Source organism: Carassius gibelio, chromosome A20 (assembly GCF_023724105.1).
Source record: "Carassius gibelio isolate Cgi1373 ecotype wild population from Czech Republic chromosome A20, carGib1.2-hapl.c, whole genome shotgun sequence".
NCBI lineage: Eukaryota > Metazoa > Chordata > Actinopteri > Cypriniformes > Cyprinidae > Carassius > Carassius gibelio.
In genome coordinates, this window is record NC_068390.1 from 13094878 (window position 1) to 13113252 (window position 18375).

General features: G+C 36.2%; 1 protein-coding gene across 4 annotated transcripts; it reads right to left on the reverse strand.

The window, feature by feature from the left end:
• Positions 1-1347: 1347 nt before the first annotated feature.
• On the reverse strand, positions 1348-17249 carry LOC127938940 (E3 ubiquitin-protein ligase RNF19B). 4 transcript variants are annotated; one of them, XM_052535866.1, is made up of 10 exons: positions 17094-17249; positions 14262-14651; positions 11038-11498; positions 8903-9105; positions 8672-8819; positions 6438-6600; positions 5860-5974; positions 4395-4526; positions 3435-3678; positions 1348-2599 (listed from the first exon to the last, which is right to left on the reverse strand). In XM_052535866.1, exons 2-10 carry the CDS (start codon positions 14418-14420, stop codon positions 2401-2403), a joined length of 1824 nt encoding a protein of 607 aa, XP_052391826.1. In that variant the 5' UTR covers positions 14421-14651; positions 17094-17249; the 3' UTR covers positions 1348-2400. The 4 variants fall into 4 exon arrangements, with proteins under 4 accessions (XP_052391826.1, XP_052391825.1, XP_052391824.1 ...); XM_052535865.1 differs by having other exon boundaries at positions 1348-2596; positions 3435-3699; XM_052535864.1 differs by having other exon boundaries at positions 3435-3699.
• Positions 17250-18375: the final 1126 nt, after the last annotated feature.

Genomic DNA, 18375 nt, shown 5'->3' on the forward strand with positions numbered 1-18375 from the left:
CTGCATGTTGTAGAATTACTGATTTCAGTAATAACCTTCCTACAATTTTTTTCAATAGTTGTATTTATTTTAATCAAGTAACATTATTCCATATAATTCCATATAATAGCTAATATTTTATTTTAAAATATTTAATTAAAACATTTGTACTTGAAGTTGTATCCCTATGTTATTCAACAACCCTGTTACCATCATAATTCCATCTGATGAATTTAAACATTAAAACAACAACAAAACAGTAACATCATCTTACTTTCAGTTTATGAACAATTGATTTCAGGAAGTAATTATTGTACTTTAAAGTACCCCCCCCCCCATCTCTTTAATGTTTTGTTAGGTTTATAAGTAAAGGGCGATTTTGAATGGTCACCACTGTGATTTTGCACTTTTTCTTTTTCTTTCTTTTCTTTTCTGTAATTTTATCAAGTTGATCCAACCATTCACTGGTTTACAGTGAAGTCAACCGTTACTATGATTTAAATAACTTTTGACTACTGAAAACTGAATATTTGTCGAAATACCAGTATTAATTTTCTAATAAACTCATTGTAGTGTTACTAAAATATAAAAAAAAAATCTAAAACACAGAATAAATATAGTAATTAATGACTGGTGGTGACATAAGATGAATTAAATTATAATAATAGAGAATTATAATATTAGTAGTGTGTTTATTATTTGACGTCCATTTTAACTACTGTGAGTGTCAAGCTTGGCCACATAATAATAAAAAATATATATATATAGCCCATATATATATATATGTGTGTGTGTGTGTGTGTGTTTATATATATATATATATATATGTATATATATATATATATATATATATATATATATATATATATATATATATATATGTATGTATGTATTTGTATATAAATTATTTTAAATTGGGGTAATAATTATTATTTTCTTATTATCTGTCTTTCTATTTATTTATTTATTATGGTGCTACTGTTCTGAACCAATTTCTAATAGACAATAGAAATATTCAAGTATTATCATCAACAAATAAAGCATCGATTATGCCCCAAATCATATTTAGGGTCTGTATTAATTAGTTGGTAAGGTATTTTCTTAAAATTCTGTATTATTTTTTCTACTTTTTAGAGCTGAACATATATAACTCTGAACTGTTTGGATTTCTTTGGAGTCCAGATGCAGCAGGTATCATTAATCACGTGCGTTTTTAGAACTCTGGCGCCCTCTGTCTGTTTCTTATAGAACTTTTGATAAACAGATTTAAACAGAAACTACGTAAAATATAAAATAACATCCCACCAATAAATGAAAACGAGAAATAGTGCTCATACGAGAAGAAAACTTAACTCTCCCAGTCACCACTCAGTGCGAATGTTTTTATTGACATACTGTTCCAGTCATTGTTCCCAATCTGCAGTGCAGCTATGAAGGTTCAGTTTTGGAAACTCGTCACATCATGTACGTCACATCACTATCCAACTGTTGGCTCTGGGGTACCAATACAAGGAATTCCTTAGTAAACTGATCCGGTGTAGATATTTGAGATAAGGTGCTCTCTTTAGTTAGTGGACTTTTAAAACTTTTGATTCATTAACAGAAACAAAAACAAATGCCTTTACTACAGAAATAAAGATCTAAAGGTGAACAGAGAGAAACAAGATCATCAGTTTTGTAAGCATCAATCAAAATCAGAGTCCTCACAATGTTTAAGTTCCCTAAGATTATCAGTTTTGACCTAATATTATCATAATCGGACCACATTAAAAACAGCATGATGCTGAAGGCTAGTTCTAGACATAAATCCATATTTTGCTGCTCCTTCATGAAAATGCAATAGTTATGTAAAAAAACTGCATAATTCAAATGAATGAATACCATGAGGGAAAAGCCCATTACCCAAGTTAGTATTAGCCTGAAGCACAAGAGTTAGTGCATTTCACCATGTTTCTAGTCACACTGTATATCAGGCTAGCAACTGTGGCAGAATTAAATATGCTATTAATCCATAGTTTAATTATTTTTCCTTTTCCCCCTACGAATAAGTTAGGGGATATGAAACATATGGTCATTAGATAAAAGGGTATAGCTAAAACAAAAGCTAATTGAATAAATTAAACAGACCAGCATCCAAATAGGCAATTGTCTTCTATACAGTTTAAAATTGGTTAGCTCTCCTCAAACTTGTTGACAAACATGCTCTTGGTCATTTGAGTTCATCTGATCATCTTTAATCCCCTCTGTGACATTTGGGCAGCTGCCCTGGATTCTCATCTTCATCTCCCCCTCTCTTCTTTTTCTTTCATGCTCTCTGTGTTGGTTTCCATGTCGCTGACTCTCTGCGTTTGCTAGCAGAGACTGGAAGCACCCGGTGGGAGTGTAGGTGAGCCGTGGAAGCAGTGGTTTTCCAGGATTTGCTCAGACGTTGTCTATCTCAGGAAATGGCATGGGATCAGTGCTCCCTGTCTGTTGAGAGGCACACAGGGGTTCACAGGGCTGGCTGAGCGATTCCATCGACAGGCTCTCGCTAGACAGAGTACTGTTGAGACTCGGCTTAAGGCCGTCCCGTGGCTGGGCCTCGATCTCCACACGGACCTCAATATTAGTCCCTTCCCTGCTGTAAACAACAACAACAACTTTACAAAAAAAAAAAGATTAAGGAAAAATAAATAATTGACGTTCTAATAATTCAAAGATGAACACATTAACATGAAATCTCCAATTCTTACTTGAATGCACATATTCTATGATTAGCTATTTAAAAAAATCATTTTGATATATTTTTGAGGAGATATAAATGTCAGGACCATTTTGATAACATCATGAAATTAGAAATCTTGAATAAAAGAACTAAATATTTCAAAAGAAAACCTTAAATAGTTTTTTATCATTTCATCAATCAAAGGTTTGGGGTTTGTATTTTAATTTTTATTTTAAAGAAATAATCACATTGTTCTAAAGTTAATGTAAAGACATTTATAATGTTACAAAGTATTTATTTTCATGTTACGGAATCTTCTATTCATCAAATAATCCTGTAAAGTAAATAAAACAAATTATGAAGCAGCACAACTGTTTTCAACATTAATAAATGTTTCTCGACCACCAAATCAGCATTTCAGAATGATTTCTGGAGATCATGTGACACTGGATGACTGAGTAATGGCATCACAGGAATAAATTGCATTTGGAATATATTAAAATATAAAACATTTTTCACATTTTCACAATTTTACTGTATTTCTACTTTAATTTAATGAATGCTGCCTTGGTGAGCATAAAAGACTTGTTTCAAAAACATTAATTCTTGCCCCAAACTTTTGAATAGTAGTGTATACATTTTAACAGAATTTCTTCATTGCTTACTGATATTACTTTTTTTTTTTTGGGGGGGGGGGGGGGGGGTTGTGGAAGAAATCTATGTCTATGTCTAATCTATAAAATTTGCTGACCTCAGAACAAATGTTTGTGTGCTGCTGAAGGCACACTCTTCAACTACATCCACATGGTCTGACTGAACAACCTGCTCAGTGCTGTCAACATGTCCATCATTAGAAAGTTCAACTGAGCCCTCTGCTCCAGACTGGACCACACTGGTGCTGGGAAGCGGCATCACTTCCTCCACATTTACACTCACTTCCTGTATGCTTCCGTTGGATAGAGCTGGGTTGGTCTGGCCGGTCAAGTGATCGCTGACTACATGAGAAAATAGAAGATCTTCAAGAGAAGTTTAAATGTCATCAGATCAGGCCGAACTGTGAGATTAATAAAAAATAATAATAATCTTAATGAACTACAGTAACAATGTTTCCATAATCAAAACTCAAATACAAACTTATACATAATGAATGGCAATTTATAAGCAAAACAGTGTCATGAATAATGTACAGTATAGTTTTGGGTAAGCAGCAATAAAACTGCAGCTTTCCAAGCTAAAAAAATATTTAGAATCTAAAAATACTCTTTTAAACGAGTTAGCTAAAAATATTGCTAACATGTAGCTAGCAATTGCAGTTGCTCTTTAGTTACATGAAAAACACCTAGTTAAAAGCAGCAAACTACAAAGAAGCTGTTCAATGTTGTTAAAATACTCTTAAAATTATTTAAATCTAAAGTTGTTAAACGACAACAAAGATACTCTTAAAAGTAGTTCGCTAAATTAAAAGATCTAATATATCTGTTACACTATCTCTACATTGGTGTATCAGCTATATTTCTTGGGCACAAAAACAGAAATTTCCGTTCAAAATCGCTAGATAAATAGCCTCTAATTTTTATAATGGAGTTAAGAACAGTGCTATTTTTAATGCAGCTGAAATACATCAGGTTACTGAAATAAAATGAGCAGTACAACATTTAAGTTAACTGTAAATGTATATTCATATAACCAAATTTAAAGGAGTTGGACTTACAATTTGCCAGATCTTCCAATTGTATGTTTCGTACTTCAGGAAGTTCAGTTTGTGGCCTGCACCAGCCGTTACGGCACAACGCCATGGGCACGACCCCGTAGACATACGTCAACATAAGAGGCACCCCCACCCCTTCAAACACAGATTTACTAAATTAGAACTAATTTATAATGACATTTTTTATTATTAATCAAAGAAAATTTTATATAAGTGTGCAACTTAGGTCCCTAAATGACATATGGAAATTCTCAAATCACAGACATATTTAGCTCAAAAGTGAACTTATTTTCAGCTGAATTATCTTAAAGAAGGAGAGCAAGATACACATAATGGCAGCATAAATACGCAGAGGCATAATGCTAGCAGCAAAGACAAGAACAACACACAATAAAGGAGACAAAAGGCCATGATCCTCCTGGTTCTGGACAAGAACAGAGTGGCATTGTTGATGAGGACATTGAGGGGGACAAGGCCTCTCTGGGGCTCTCCTGAGGACAGGGCTATTCATCGAGGAGAATGAGAGGGAACGCAGGCTTTGGGTTTGAGAGGAGAGCACAGAATGTGCTGTGCTCAGGACTTCACACTATGCCATGGAGATCACTGTGGCATTTTAGTTGCATTTTAATCTTTCCAGAAAATAGAGGAGTCATGAGAGACGATGTATGCACGTATGTAAGCTTAAATGTGTGCAATATTGATGTTAAAGGATTAGTTCAGCTTCACAAAATATTGGTTGTTCATCCTCAAGTCATTCTAAAGTCGTATAAAATCATTGCTTGCATTTGTGGAACATAAGAACTCTTGAATAACGGGCCAGTTGCTCAATTTTATTCCATTTTATCCAAAGCGACTTAAAGTGCATTCAGGCTATCAATTTTACCTATCATGTGTTCCCAGGGAATCGAACCCCCAACCTTGCGCTTGCTTGCTTGCTAACGCAAGGCTCTACCAGTTAAGCTACAGGAACACGATTTTTACATAATTAATAACCTTCCAAGAACATTTAAGCTTCATAACATCTGAGCTTGATGAGCGCACCGGCTTGCTTCCAATGCTTGCGTGTCTTAAAACGATTGAACAGTGCTGCCACTTCACCAACTACAATGTCCAATAAAACAACAGAATACTCAAAAAACGCTAAAATATTGGGTGGTGAGTTACTGCCGAATGTCCCTGTCAAACTGATTGTAGGAATGTAACTTAAAACAGGACAACCTAACAAAAATATTAACCACTGTGGAACTCCACAGTGAGGTGGCCATCTGTGGCGCCATCTTGGGACCAGCTTTAAAAAAAAAATTATAATAAAACAGTAATGTATATCAAAAAACTCTTTGTGCATTGTGTAAAACATATGTAGAAGAATGTATAGAAGTAATAAGTACTGCCAGGTTAAATAACCACGGTGTTTTACATGTTCATCATGTTATTTGCAACCAGTAAGGTGGATGCATGATTTTCTTACCCACAGTGATGGCTGCTATGACTGGAGACACAAAAACAGACATCATGACCCCACTGGCCACTGTCAGATAATGCTTACTTCCTGAGGTATTGTTTTTCTTACAGCGACCATGAACCTGGTAAAGCAAACAGACGCAAAGTCAACATAAAACAAATTACAAATCTTTTCACATGACTCATAAATAAGGATGTTCATGGATAAATCATTTAGAATAAACACTGCAATATTCCATAAAAGAATAAGAATCATCAATCCTGATTTCATGGGGAGGTACTGTTCCTGTCTTTGTTCTTAGGGCCCTAAAGAGCATAATAGCATCCATAAACTAATAACACAGTGAAACTCTCTGTACTTTCTTTTCAAACATTTTCCATATCACATTTACCGGCTGTGTGAAGGTGACAGGTCTGGTGGATTTACATAAATTTACATAAATGCATTCGACATCACTTTTCTATGATGCACATACAGCCAAGGGTATGACCTTGTCTCATTATCATACAAGAGCTATTAAACAGTCTCCAGATACATTTCACGACAGAAAGGACATAATAATGCAGCAAACTTTAGGTCTTTACCTTGCGGCCCATATATATTGGGATGCCCACAATGATGACGGGTATCGCAATGCCTGCTATGAGTGAGATCATCACCGGAGCCCCGAGCAGCATGCCAACCTGCCACAAAACCTTGCGAGTCTGCGACCACGGCTTCTTTCCCCAGAAAGTGCATCCTGAGGGACTGTGAGGAAGATAAATTAAAGTATTGTTTTTCATAATCGCACATATATGTGGCATGTGCATGTCATGAGGTTAAAGATAAGACGTGAATTACAACTCTCTAAGCTCAATGTCACTTCCTGTTCTGTTCCGTGTTGTAAAGTATTACAGGCTACCAGCTTAAAATCCAATCTGAAGTAAATATTTGAACAACACTTTATTACTGATTAATGCTGATTATCCACTTATAAAAATAGGCAAATTTCCATCCAAGGTTTTTTTTTTTTTTTTTTTTTGCAAAACACATTTGAGCACCAATGTGTTACAGATATAGCTGATAGAAATGCTTCAAATGTAGCAAAAACACCTTTTGTTAAAAAAAAGGACTTTAATCACATCCATATGTTAATCCTATTAAAGTGTTTTTTCTCTGTAATGTTCAAGGGTTAAATCTAGGCCTTTTCAGACTTTACACACAATGGCCTAACAAAATCCAAATTCTGAACAGTTTTTTACTGTGTCTTGTCTTACCCAATAAAAATTCAGTCAACATTTAATCACCGTCATGTCATTTCAAACCTGTGTGACTTTATTTCTTCTTTGGAACATAAAGAATATATTTTTAAAACAATCAAAGGGTTCAAAACAACACTGGAGTCCACGGACCAAAAAAAGAAAAAAAAAACTCAGGCATGTTTCTAAATATCTTCTTTTGTCTTCCGCAGAAGAAATAAAGTCACTCAGGTTTGGAATGACATAAGTGTAGAATGATGACAGAATTATTTATGTATTCTGTAATTTCTCCACCCGACTGGAGCCCAGCAGAATAGGGTGTTCATTAAATTAAGAACCCCGCTTCTGGCAAATCGTGGGGGTTGGGTTGCATGGAAAGGGAAATATGACCAGACATTTGTACTGATTAATTGACGTAAGTTGCTGGCTGGCATCCAAGAATGGAAAAATCTATCAGGAATCAGCTTTGGCGCAGCGATACCTCACTGAAACTGGTAACAAAGTCACGATTTTAAAGATCAGACCTCTGAAACAGCTCAGATTCCGCAAGACTTGTGTTGATTAAGAGTAATTAAGCAAATCTGATAATCTGCTATGTTCATGAAGTCAGCCACACAAGAAACTCAGCAGAACCTCAGTACTGTAGGGCCAGAAAAACATATCTGACATTCTTGTGCTGCAGAATTACTTGGACTGCATGGGTGATGAATGTGGGCTGTGTGCTTGCAGGCAAATGTCCTATGCTTGGCAGTGTATGCTCTGCAAACTGGATAAATATTCTGTAGCCTAAACGTTAATTAATGATTTTACAATTGCTACAGTAACACAGTTAATAAATGCAGGCGGTTTCATTTACAAACACCCACAGACCAAATTCTGCATAAAAAACTGCAGGCACTTTCAGAAAATCACTTATTCTATGATTCTAGCTTTTAACAATGTCCAAAGGGAGAATTTTAGTTCAGTCTGCCTGCACATAAAGTATTTAGAAGGTACAGGTCAAAGTCAGAGGGATCAAATCTCTGAAACAGTTTGAGTCAGCATGTAAACTATATTCACGATCAAAACTGCATTGTCTCTTATTTTCAGATGTACGTCTATGAAATAATCTGTACTTAATTTTGTGAAACAGAAATGTTATAAATATGTAAATTAATACACAATTAAAGTTTTTTTTTTAAGGTTTTTTGCACCATTATTGAATCATAAGTTCAGTCTTCAGTGTCACTTGTTCCTTCAGAAATCATTTTAATATGCTGGTTTTGTGCTGTTTCAATTTTGAAACAAATTGTGTTGGTTTATGATTTTATGGAAACCATGATACTTTTATTTTCAGGATTCTTTGATGAATAGAAAGTTCAAAAGAACAGCATTTATTTGAAATATATAATGTTATAAAAGTTTTCTATGTATTTAACAGTCTCTTTTAATCTTTTAGTCTCTTAATCAATTTAAAGCATCCTTGTTAATTCAAATGATTAACTTATTTTTTCTATTTTTCAACTTTTGAACTCCAGTGCATGTCAAATAAACCCACTCTAACTGTAACTCTATGACTGTGTGCGTGTGCGTGTGTGTACCTGAGGTAGTGCACATCAGTGATCTCCTGCATGCACAGCCAGCAGAACTGACAAGCACAAACGGTACAGTTCATTCTGTTGCAGCTGCCATCATTAGTCTTCATTATGTAGGCACCACAATGTGGACAGGGCTTGATCTCCTCTGCATCTTCAAGATTAAAGCAAAACAAACATCTTAGCCGGTGGACACCAAACAGATATTAGGTTGGTCTCACAAGATTTGTGCCATACCACCAGGCTCCTCATTGAACACGTAGAGCGTGGAAACCTCACTGGCTCCTGACGTGTGGTGAGCGCGCTGACATCTGGCTTGGTCACAAGTCTGGTCTGGGTGCCACAGCTGGCGGCAGTGGTAGCAAAACTCAGTTTCACAGCCTTCCCGACCACAGCTTAGCTTGGGGCACTCAGCGCAGCTGTAAGCGATCACTGCATAGCTAATGAATGACAAAAATGCTTTTGTCATTCAAGATATGAATTGTTTAATTTTTGTATTGTGAGACGATGAACAGTTATACAATGCTATTAAATCAATATGTAAAACACATATAATTTTAGATATGATCATATGCCACCAACTAGCACATTTAGCGGTTGCTACCACTATCATTGTTATTGTTTTGCTTCTCAGTCACAGTAGTAAAGAGAGAGGATGCTCTCAGGTTCATGTGGAGAGACTGCAGGTGATACCTCTTACCATATTGTTGACAAGAAATGTAAAACAGCCACGGGTTCCCATCACTACCGTGATCACGTTACCATTACGAAACCTAAAACTATACTGTACATAATGCACCACAGAGGAGCATGTGCTTCACGCTGCAGCGCACGTGACACAATGATTCTAGCCAAAACCAGTTACAGCTGGTAGACACTTAGCTGGTTGAAGGTAGTTTGGACGGGTAATCAGCAGGACTATTAGCTGGGCTGCGTTCAGCCCCGACAAAATGTTGCACAACGTTTTTTTAAACAGAAATGGTGGTGCGTTGAACACACTGTTCTGATGACGCAAGAGTTGCAACTATGGCAGTTGAGAAGGCCATTCTTTGGTTTCTTTGTGAAGAATTTTTGGAGCCATCTATTTAGCCTCACAATCTGACTTTATTTGTAGTTCATACGGTTTTAATTACCTGTATTCTCTTTCTCATTTTTAGAAAAAGCACTTAATTACCATTGTTTGCAATGAAGCTAAAAATATTAACAACTACATCATTATGTTGATATCCTATATTTTTTTACAATAAAACTTACGACAAACATGTCTTCTAATATCCTCAGTTGTTGCGTATACCTAGCTGCAATGAACACATGTGTACATTATTTTCCTTGAAGCCATTGTGCGAGTTCACTTTAATACCGCATGCTTTATATACATGTTGCTGCTGATTGGACTGCAGTTCTGACACACCCACCAAACAAGAGAAAATGCATTTCAAACCCCGTTGCACACCAGGAAACATGACGTTCAATCTGGAAACCGTAGCAAAACGTTGTGCACCGTTTTGAACTTGAACATGCCCCTGGTGTGACTGGGGATGACCATGTGTCAAGCTGATTAGAGCTGATCTCCACCACCTTGGCTAAACTGGTGGAGAACCCATAGTCTGAGAAACTTCCAGCAACCATCCAGACCATGAGCATGACCACATTAAACTTTGAGAGACATCTTTTTTTTTTCAGGATAACTCATTTTATAAAAAAAATACATTTATGTGATATAGCAATTATGTGGTGCCTCTTTATCAGCAAGTTTGCTTTATAAAGCAATCTAACCTAAGTTAGCTAAGCAACAATATATAGTATCGGTACCATATGAGAAATGGACAATTTATGTATGTTAAGGTTTTGTGTATAATTTTTTTTGTCATTGTCTGACACCCACTTCGATTGTTAAATGTAATCTTTGGCAAATATCAAAATCTAAATTTCCATACCATACATTAAAATCTTATGATGCTTAAATTCACTTATAGCATTTAAAAAAACTGATATTAAATTTTATGGTTTTTATATATTTTTTATTATTATTTAAATTAAATCGTATTGAATTTCAATATTGGCCATAAATGTAAAAATTATTATCTGCCAGAATCGGCCAGAATATAAATTCTGCAAACTACAGTTAAAATTCTAATTTATATTTCAAATTAATGTTACGATCTGCAGTGATAAATTCTATGCACTTTTTCTACCACTTTAAATTTAAATTACAGATTTAAAAAACTGAGCAATTATTGTGACATGTTCACCTGTATGAAATTAAGATGTTTATGCACAATAATATGATATGTCAATAGTGTAAAAATATCTCTAAGGGCACCAATGGTACAGTGGTGGATGTGCTTCATCAGTCACATTTATGTGCTAACCTGCAATCTGGCGCCGGGCACCAGCGCGTGTCTGGGTCAGCAGCCAGAAAGCGTCGCAGCTGGAACTCTTCGAAGCGCTTCAGCAGTGCACCATCATCAAGAATGGCACGGACATCGGGCAGAGCCAGAGCTTCAGGGCACTGCGGGCAGGCGATACCCACGCGGCTCTCTGAGATCTCGATGCGTAGGTATTGGCGCAAACAGTCGTTGCAGGCACGATGCTGGCAGGAGGACAAGCGAGGGAAGTGGCCGCATGGTTGACTCAGGAGGCAGAGTGGGCACTCGACCAGGTGCTCCAGCAGCTGGTCCTGACTGGAGGAGGACAAGGACAGCACACCCATCGAGCCACAGCTCCCACACTCTGCACTTCCCTCGTCATCTCCCACTCCACCTCCTTCCCCTTTCCCAGGATCTCCTCCATCCCTAACGCCCTCTGATCCAACATCACTGTGAGCTCGGTCCTGAGAGGAGAGACAAAATCACTGAGGCCAGCAATGAAAGTTATGACTTTTTAATCAGTCTAATGAAGATAAGCAACTTTTTGTATTTTTGTTGTAAAAAATTATTGTATTTTTAATGGTAAAAGACTACTATAGTAAAAACCTGCTTATTGGTTAATGGCAAATTCCCTTACTATACAGAGTAAAAACTTGTAATAAAGGTAATGGGACATCTCATAATTTTATAGTAAAATACCATTAAAGTTTTTGGAGGTGTAAAATCTCATAATTTACAGTAAAAAAAAAAAAAAAAAAAGTAAATTGTCCGAATTCCCAGTGTGACAGCACTCACATTTGATGCTTTATCATTGACAACCGTTTTTTTTTTCTTCTTAGTTTGTTCTTATCAGTTATGTAGATCTTATGTTGTTAAATTCATGTTCATTGCATTATTTTAGTGTCATGATGGTGTTTTGTATTTGTGTATATGACACTGTGCACTTTTTGCATACACCGTCTACATATTATATCTCTGTTTGTTTGGTGGTTCTAAGTACAAAAGGTACAAAACAGATACTACTTCAGTAGGTTGGTATAGTAACATTATATGCACATACACTTTTTTTATTTATACATTTACTGTATATACAGGTGTAAATTTAAATATGTAAAACCTAAAGTGATGATACCGTATTTTTATTATTATTTAATTTTATATTATTTATTTTTTTTACTGTGAAGTTCTGGCAAACACAGCTGCCTTATTCCCCATACATTTCACTCATTTGTCCTGTTGCTTGATAAAACTGTTTTATCAAATAATAAAATGACAGTCTAACCACTGTTTCTTGGCAACAGGACAAATAAGACACTCCCAGTAAAACAAATTGGATAAAATGGTTTGGGGGAAGGGAAATGAACAGCATGGATATAATTTTTCCAGTCATTTAGATCTCTGTAGTGCCCCAAAGGAAGTGGTCCATATGGCGGTCCAAAATTTAATTTATGTGGGTAGATTTATTTATTTTCAATTGTATCATATGTAAAAGAGCAGGTTGTGTATTTTGATAAACATTTCCTTTTGTGTTCCATGAAGAAAAAGTCACACAAGTTTGACAGATGATAACGGTTTAAAGTGAATGAATTTGCAACATAAGATTTTATGCAGTATACTTACAGGCTCAAATTGTGAAACTCACATATTAAATAAATTCATTGCATACAGACTGAAGTAGTTTAAGTCTTTGGTTCTTTTAATTGTGATGATCTTGGCTCACATTTAACAAAAGTCCACCAATTAACAATCTCAACAAAATAGAATACTTCATTCAATTTTTAGTGAATTGTTGACCTTCTGGAAAATATGTTCATTTACTCTACATGTATTACTTGGTAGGGGCTCCTTTTGCTTTAATTACTGCCTCAGTTTGGCGTGGCATGGCGATGATCAGTTTGTGGCACTGCTGAGGTAGTATGGAAACCCAGGTTTGTTTGACAGTGACCTTCAGTTCATCTGCATTTTTTGTTCTCTTGTTTCTCATTTTCCTCTTGACAATACCCCATAGATTCTCTCTGGGGTTCAGGTCTGGTGAGTTTGCTGGCCAGTCAAGCACACCAACTATGACTGCCAAATTTTGTCAGGATCCTCAAAAAGTTGGTCAGCAGAAGGAAGCATGAGGTGCTCCAAAATTTCTTGGTAAATGGGTGAAGTGACTTTGGTTTTCAAAAACCAACACCAGCAGATGACATTGCACCCCAAATTATCACAGACTGTGGAAACTTAACACTGGACTTCAAGCAACTTGTGCTATGAGCTTCTCCACCCTTCCTCCAGACTCTAGGACCTTGGTTTCCAAATGAAATACAAAACTTGCTCTCATCTGAAAAGAAGACTTTGGACCACTGGGCAACAATCCAGTTCTTCTTCTCCTTAGCCCAGGTAAGATGCCTCTGACGTTGTCTTTGGTTCAGCAAATTCCTTGACACATCTGTGTGTGGTGGCTGTTGATGCCTTGATCCCAGCCTCAGTCCATTCCTTTGTTCACTCATATTCTTGAATCGATTTTGCTTTACAATCCTCATAAGGCTGTGGTTCCTTCGGTTGGTTGTGCATCTTTCTCTTCCACACTTTTTCCTTCCACTCAACTTTCTGTTAACATGCTTGCATACAGCACTCTGTGAACGACCAGCTTCTTTGGCAATGAATGTTTGTGGCTTACCCTCCTTGTGAAGGGTGTCAATGATTGTCTTCTGGACAACTGTCAGATCAGCAGTCTTCCCCATGATTGTGTAGCCTAGTGAACCAAACTGAGAGACCATTTTGAAGGCTTCGGAAACCTTTGCAGGTGTTTTGAGTTGATTAGCTGATTGGCATGTCACCATATTCTAATTTGTTGAGATCGTGAATTGGTGGGTTTTTGTTAAATGTGAGCCAAAATCATCACAATTAAAATAACTTAAACTACTTCAGTTTGTGTGAATTTAATTTATTTATTTAATACACGAGTCACAATTTGAGTTGAATTACTGAAATAAATGAACTTTTCCATGACATTCTAATTTAATGAAATGCACCTGTATTTATTTATTTAGGAAGTTGCATCCAAAAAAATCCACTTGGCTCAACAATCTGAGGAGTCATGATCAAATAAGCATAATGCTTTCGAAAGAAAGATGATAACTTGTCTACCAGGTGAAATAAAGTATTACACCTACTGCTTACAGAATACAGAGATTAAACAAACATATGTACTGGTTATAGAATAAATGAAGATGTTGTCTTACTTGTTCCACATGCTTATGCTCATTGGGCGTGAGAGTGATGGCCACGTCCTCCTTGTTCAAAGTCCCGCTGGGCTTTTCAATCCTGGAGTCAGATTTGGGCTTTCGGCTGAAGAAGCTGAGAAAACTGAGGGACTGTGACTGCTGCTTGGGTCTCTTCATTGTACAGAGCTGGACAGCCCAGCTAAAACAGCATGAGAGGATCAGGGCCCTTTTGTTAGTGTGTCTTTGTTTGTTGCTTATGGTCTAACACTGAACATTGGCAAAGAAAACATTGTGAGGAAAAACGAAAATTGTCCACAACAGAGTTCCCTGATCAAGGTCATCGTTTTCTTCTCACATGAAAAGTTTTCTGTTCCTTCAGTTATCCAAACGCACCACAAATGTTCATCCCTGAAAAGAAAAACATGAACAGAATTAGGAAATGCTAAAGTAAGAAAACATCTCTCAGTGGACATCCATTTAAAGCATCCATTTAAATAAGTTAGTTATGCTCACCAAGGCTGTATTTATTTGCATTTACAGTTATGCAGTGAAATATTATTACAATTAAAAATAACTCTTTTCTGTTTGAATATATTTTCAAATGTAATTATCCCTCAATTTTCAGAATAATTGCTCCAGTCTTCAGAGCTGCTCTATATTTTTTGTTTATTTTTCTGCATTCTTTGATGCATACAAAGTTCAAAAATTTCAAAAAGAAATCTTGTGTAATGTCCTCACTTTTATACATTTAATGTTCCTTGCTAAATAAAAGAATACATTTCTTTAAAATAAATAAATAAAGAAATAAAGAAATAAAATCATCATGTCATTGACCCTGCAAACAATTTACAAAAAAAAAAAAGTGACGTGACATTCAGCCAAGTATGGTGACCCATACTCAGAATTCTTGCTCTGCATTTAACCCATCAGAAGTGCACACACACAGAGCAGTGAACACACACACACACTGTGAACACACACCCGGAGCAGTGGGAAACCATCAGCCCTAAAAACTATTCCCATCTTGTTTCTCATTTCCAAAGCAGGTGTGACTAATTAATAAACTACAAAGACCATGATTATTATAAGTTTACTGTATACTACTGTATTCCACCAACACACAAAGACACCTGCATAGTGCATAACTGAGAGGGAGTTATTGTGTATATCTAATATATAAATATCAGATTAAAAACTTTCTAGATATTCAAATATTTTTATATTAAAAGTAGTAAAACTTGCACTGAAATAAAAAAAAACTTAAGCTAAATAAAATTATTAAAAAAAACTAAAACTAATAAAACTGACAAAAGCACAAAACAAAATTACTACCCTTTGCTACTGTAACTTAAAATATAAAAATGTAAATCTTTCCAAATATTAAATATAAATACTACAATCGTAAATAAATTATACTAAAATAACAATGCATTTAACAAGTTGTTCAGTTCTTCTGCTAGCTATATAAGAATGCTTCAAGAATACAAATTCTTCAATTTGCTAATGCTAATGCTGCAATAATAAAATTAACAATAGAAAGCATATAATCATGAGGATCAATTTTCGTTCAGGATTCAGAAAGACAGCGTTGCAAAGGGGAAACATTCTGACAGGGTCTCACATTTAATAAGAATAAATTTGACATTAAATGGTATTGCCTATTAAGCTACTTAGTACTTTAGTGTTACGTTCATTAAACATAAAATGGTCATGAGAGAAAATCAGTGACTTATTCTTTTTGTGGAAACAACTGCATTTCTTAAAGATTATCCATGCTAAAAACAATCTTGAGATACATTTATTTCTAAAGATATACATATTAAATACCTGGGCCAAAAAAAAAAAAAAAAAAAAAAAAAAAGAAAATTCAAGATTCTCAACAGAACAGAAACCAATAAAGATGAGAGACATATCGCTTAATATCAAGGTCATTCAACACACTGACAATCAGGGTTTTAAAATGCACTGGACCAAGATTTAACCACAAAAGAAAGCATTATGCAATTATAATGGAGTTCAAAGCTTGTTTTTAATGCTTACATGATACATCAACTAACGACTTGTTAGAGTATCTGGCATGCATGGAAAATAAATACTCTTATTGTGCATATTGCAGTGCGTCAATGATGAGATAGAGCTCAAATGTGTATTATAGCTTCTCTGGTCGTAGAGCAAAATCCTGTGGCTGAGATCTTTGGATTGGCTTCGGTGTGTTTTCTTTCTCTCAGGACTATTCCTGGACATGCACTCAGCAGTTTTCTTGTTTGACCACATTAAGCAAACTGGGCAACAATTTGGCAAACCAAAAATATCAAAGGCCGATGCAATGCAATCATAACTGTGTTTATAATATATCAGTCTCTTTTGAAGAGATCTCATTAATATCCTGACTAACAACTCAAGAAAACATCGTGGGTTCGTGGCAATGCCGTTTAGGGCGTTATATGAGGACACACCTCCACATTTGGGCCACGAGTGGTCCGTCATTTACATCAACTGTTACTTCAAGGATACAGGACGGACCTTTATATTACATGTATTTACGTACAGAATCTCACGCACTTCATACGACCTCTCGGTTGTGCTGAACTGTGTCTGTTTAGCGCCACTTTAAATTTAATGCACTAAAATAATTTGTCTAATGTCAGAATTTGTAATAATTAATCAGAAGGTCTGACCAGGGCATCACAGCACTGCAGGGAGTGGCAATGTTATTACGTATTGCCGTTCCCCCTGCCAAATAATATACTTTTATGCTTAAATGCAGCTTATAATACCCGAACGCATGAGGAGAAAAACATCCTCGGACTTAAAGATAATAATAATAATTGAATGTAATCGGTCTCTTACCTCCGCTCAGTGCGTTATCAGCTCAGCGCCATCGGTTGGCTCCTCCCACTGAGCGGATGAGGACCTCTTGTAAGGAAGCGCAAGCTCTCGAGGCTCCTCCCACTGCTGTAGAACGTCGCCTATTTGCGTGTCTTTGAGTGTTTTTCTGGACTCTGGTCCAAGATTCGCCACATGCAGGGGCGTAGCAAGCTTTTCAAAAGTGTGGGGGATGGATGTGGTTTGTTTATAAACAATAAAAATTATGAACACATTGATTGACAGAGGGGTACAAAATGCAGGGCTTAAAAAGGGCTGGGAAAAAAATAATCCTACATTAAAAAAAAAAAAAAGAAAAAAGAAAAAAAAAATCAGAAAAGGGGAGAAAAAAAAAACACAAAATCAGAAAAGGGGAGAAAAAATGCCCACACAAAGCTTTTTCTCTGGTGAAATAAATAATGTAACAATTTACTGTTTTTAAACATTAAAATAATATACACTTTTATTTCATAGTTCTTCAACAGGTATGCAAACAATATCCCAATAATAGCAATTAGCATTAGTCTAAAAAACGAAATATAATACCGAAAACACTCGACATGTCCACAAAACGATTAACAGAACATCTTCCCAAACACATATCAAGCTTATTTAAAAACCTCTAAAGCATAAACACTCATTCAAAGTACCTGGATAAGGGGGATGTAAATAACCATAAGTTCCCGCCTCCTCAGCACGAGCTGACCGATAACACCCCAAGAGAGGCGGGACTTAAGGCAGAACAGCCAATCATCAGCCGGTCACACTCAAAGCCGGTGTCAAGTTTGAGGGGGGGAGGCAGCCGCGGCGAGCGCAGACACAGAGCGGTCAGAGAAACGGAGGAACGACTGTAGTAAGGCGTTTGTGCAAAACTGCGGAAAAACTGCAGAAAATGTGCGGGTGTCGAACCCTCTCACCGGGAAAAGTGTGGGTGTTAAAACCCCCACATCCCCCACGGGTGCGACGCCCCTGGCCACATGATGTTGGCGAGGAAATCCCCTTGAACCCCGAGGTTCCCTCCTTAAGCTCCTCTGCTGCTTGACAGGTTGTAATGGCCTTCAGGAGATTGTGTGAATAATATTAATGTAATATATATATATATCTCATATCTCATATCTCTCATATATATATATAGTGCAATTGTAGTAAAAGCATGTTATATCTGTGTAGTAATTTAGCAAAGTATTAATTTGCAAATAAATATAATTGTCATGTCATTCTGAGACTTGAGCACCAATAATAGCAAACTATTTAATATAATGGCTAC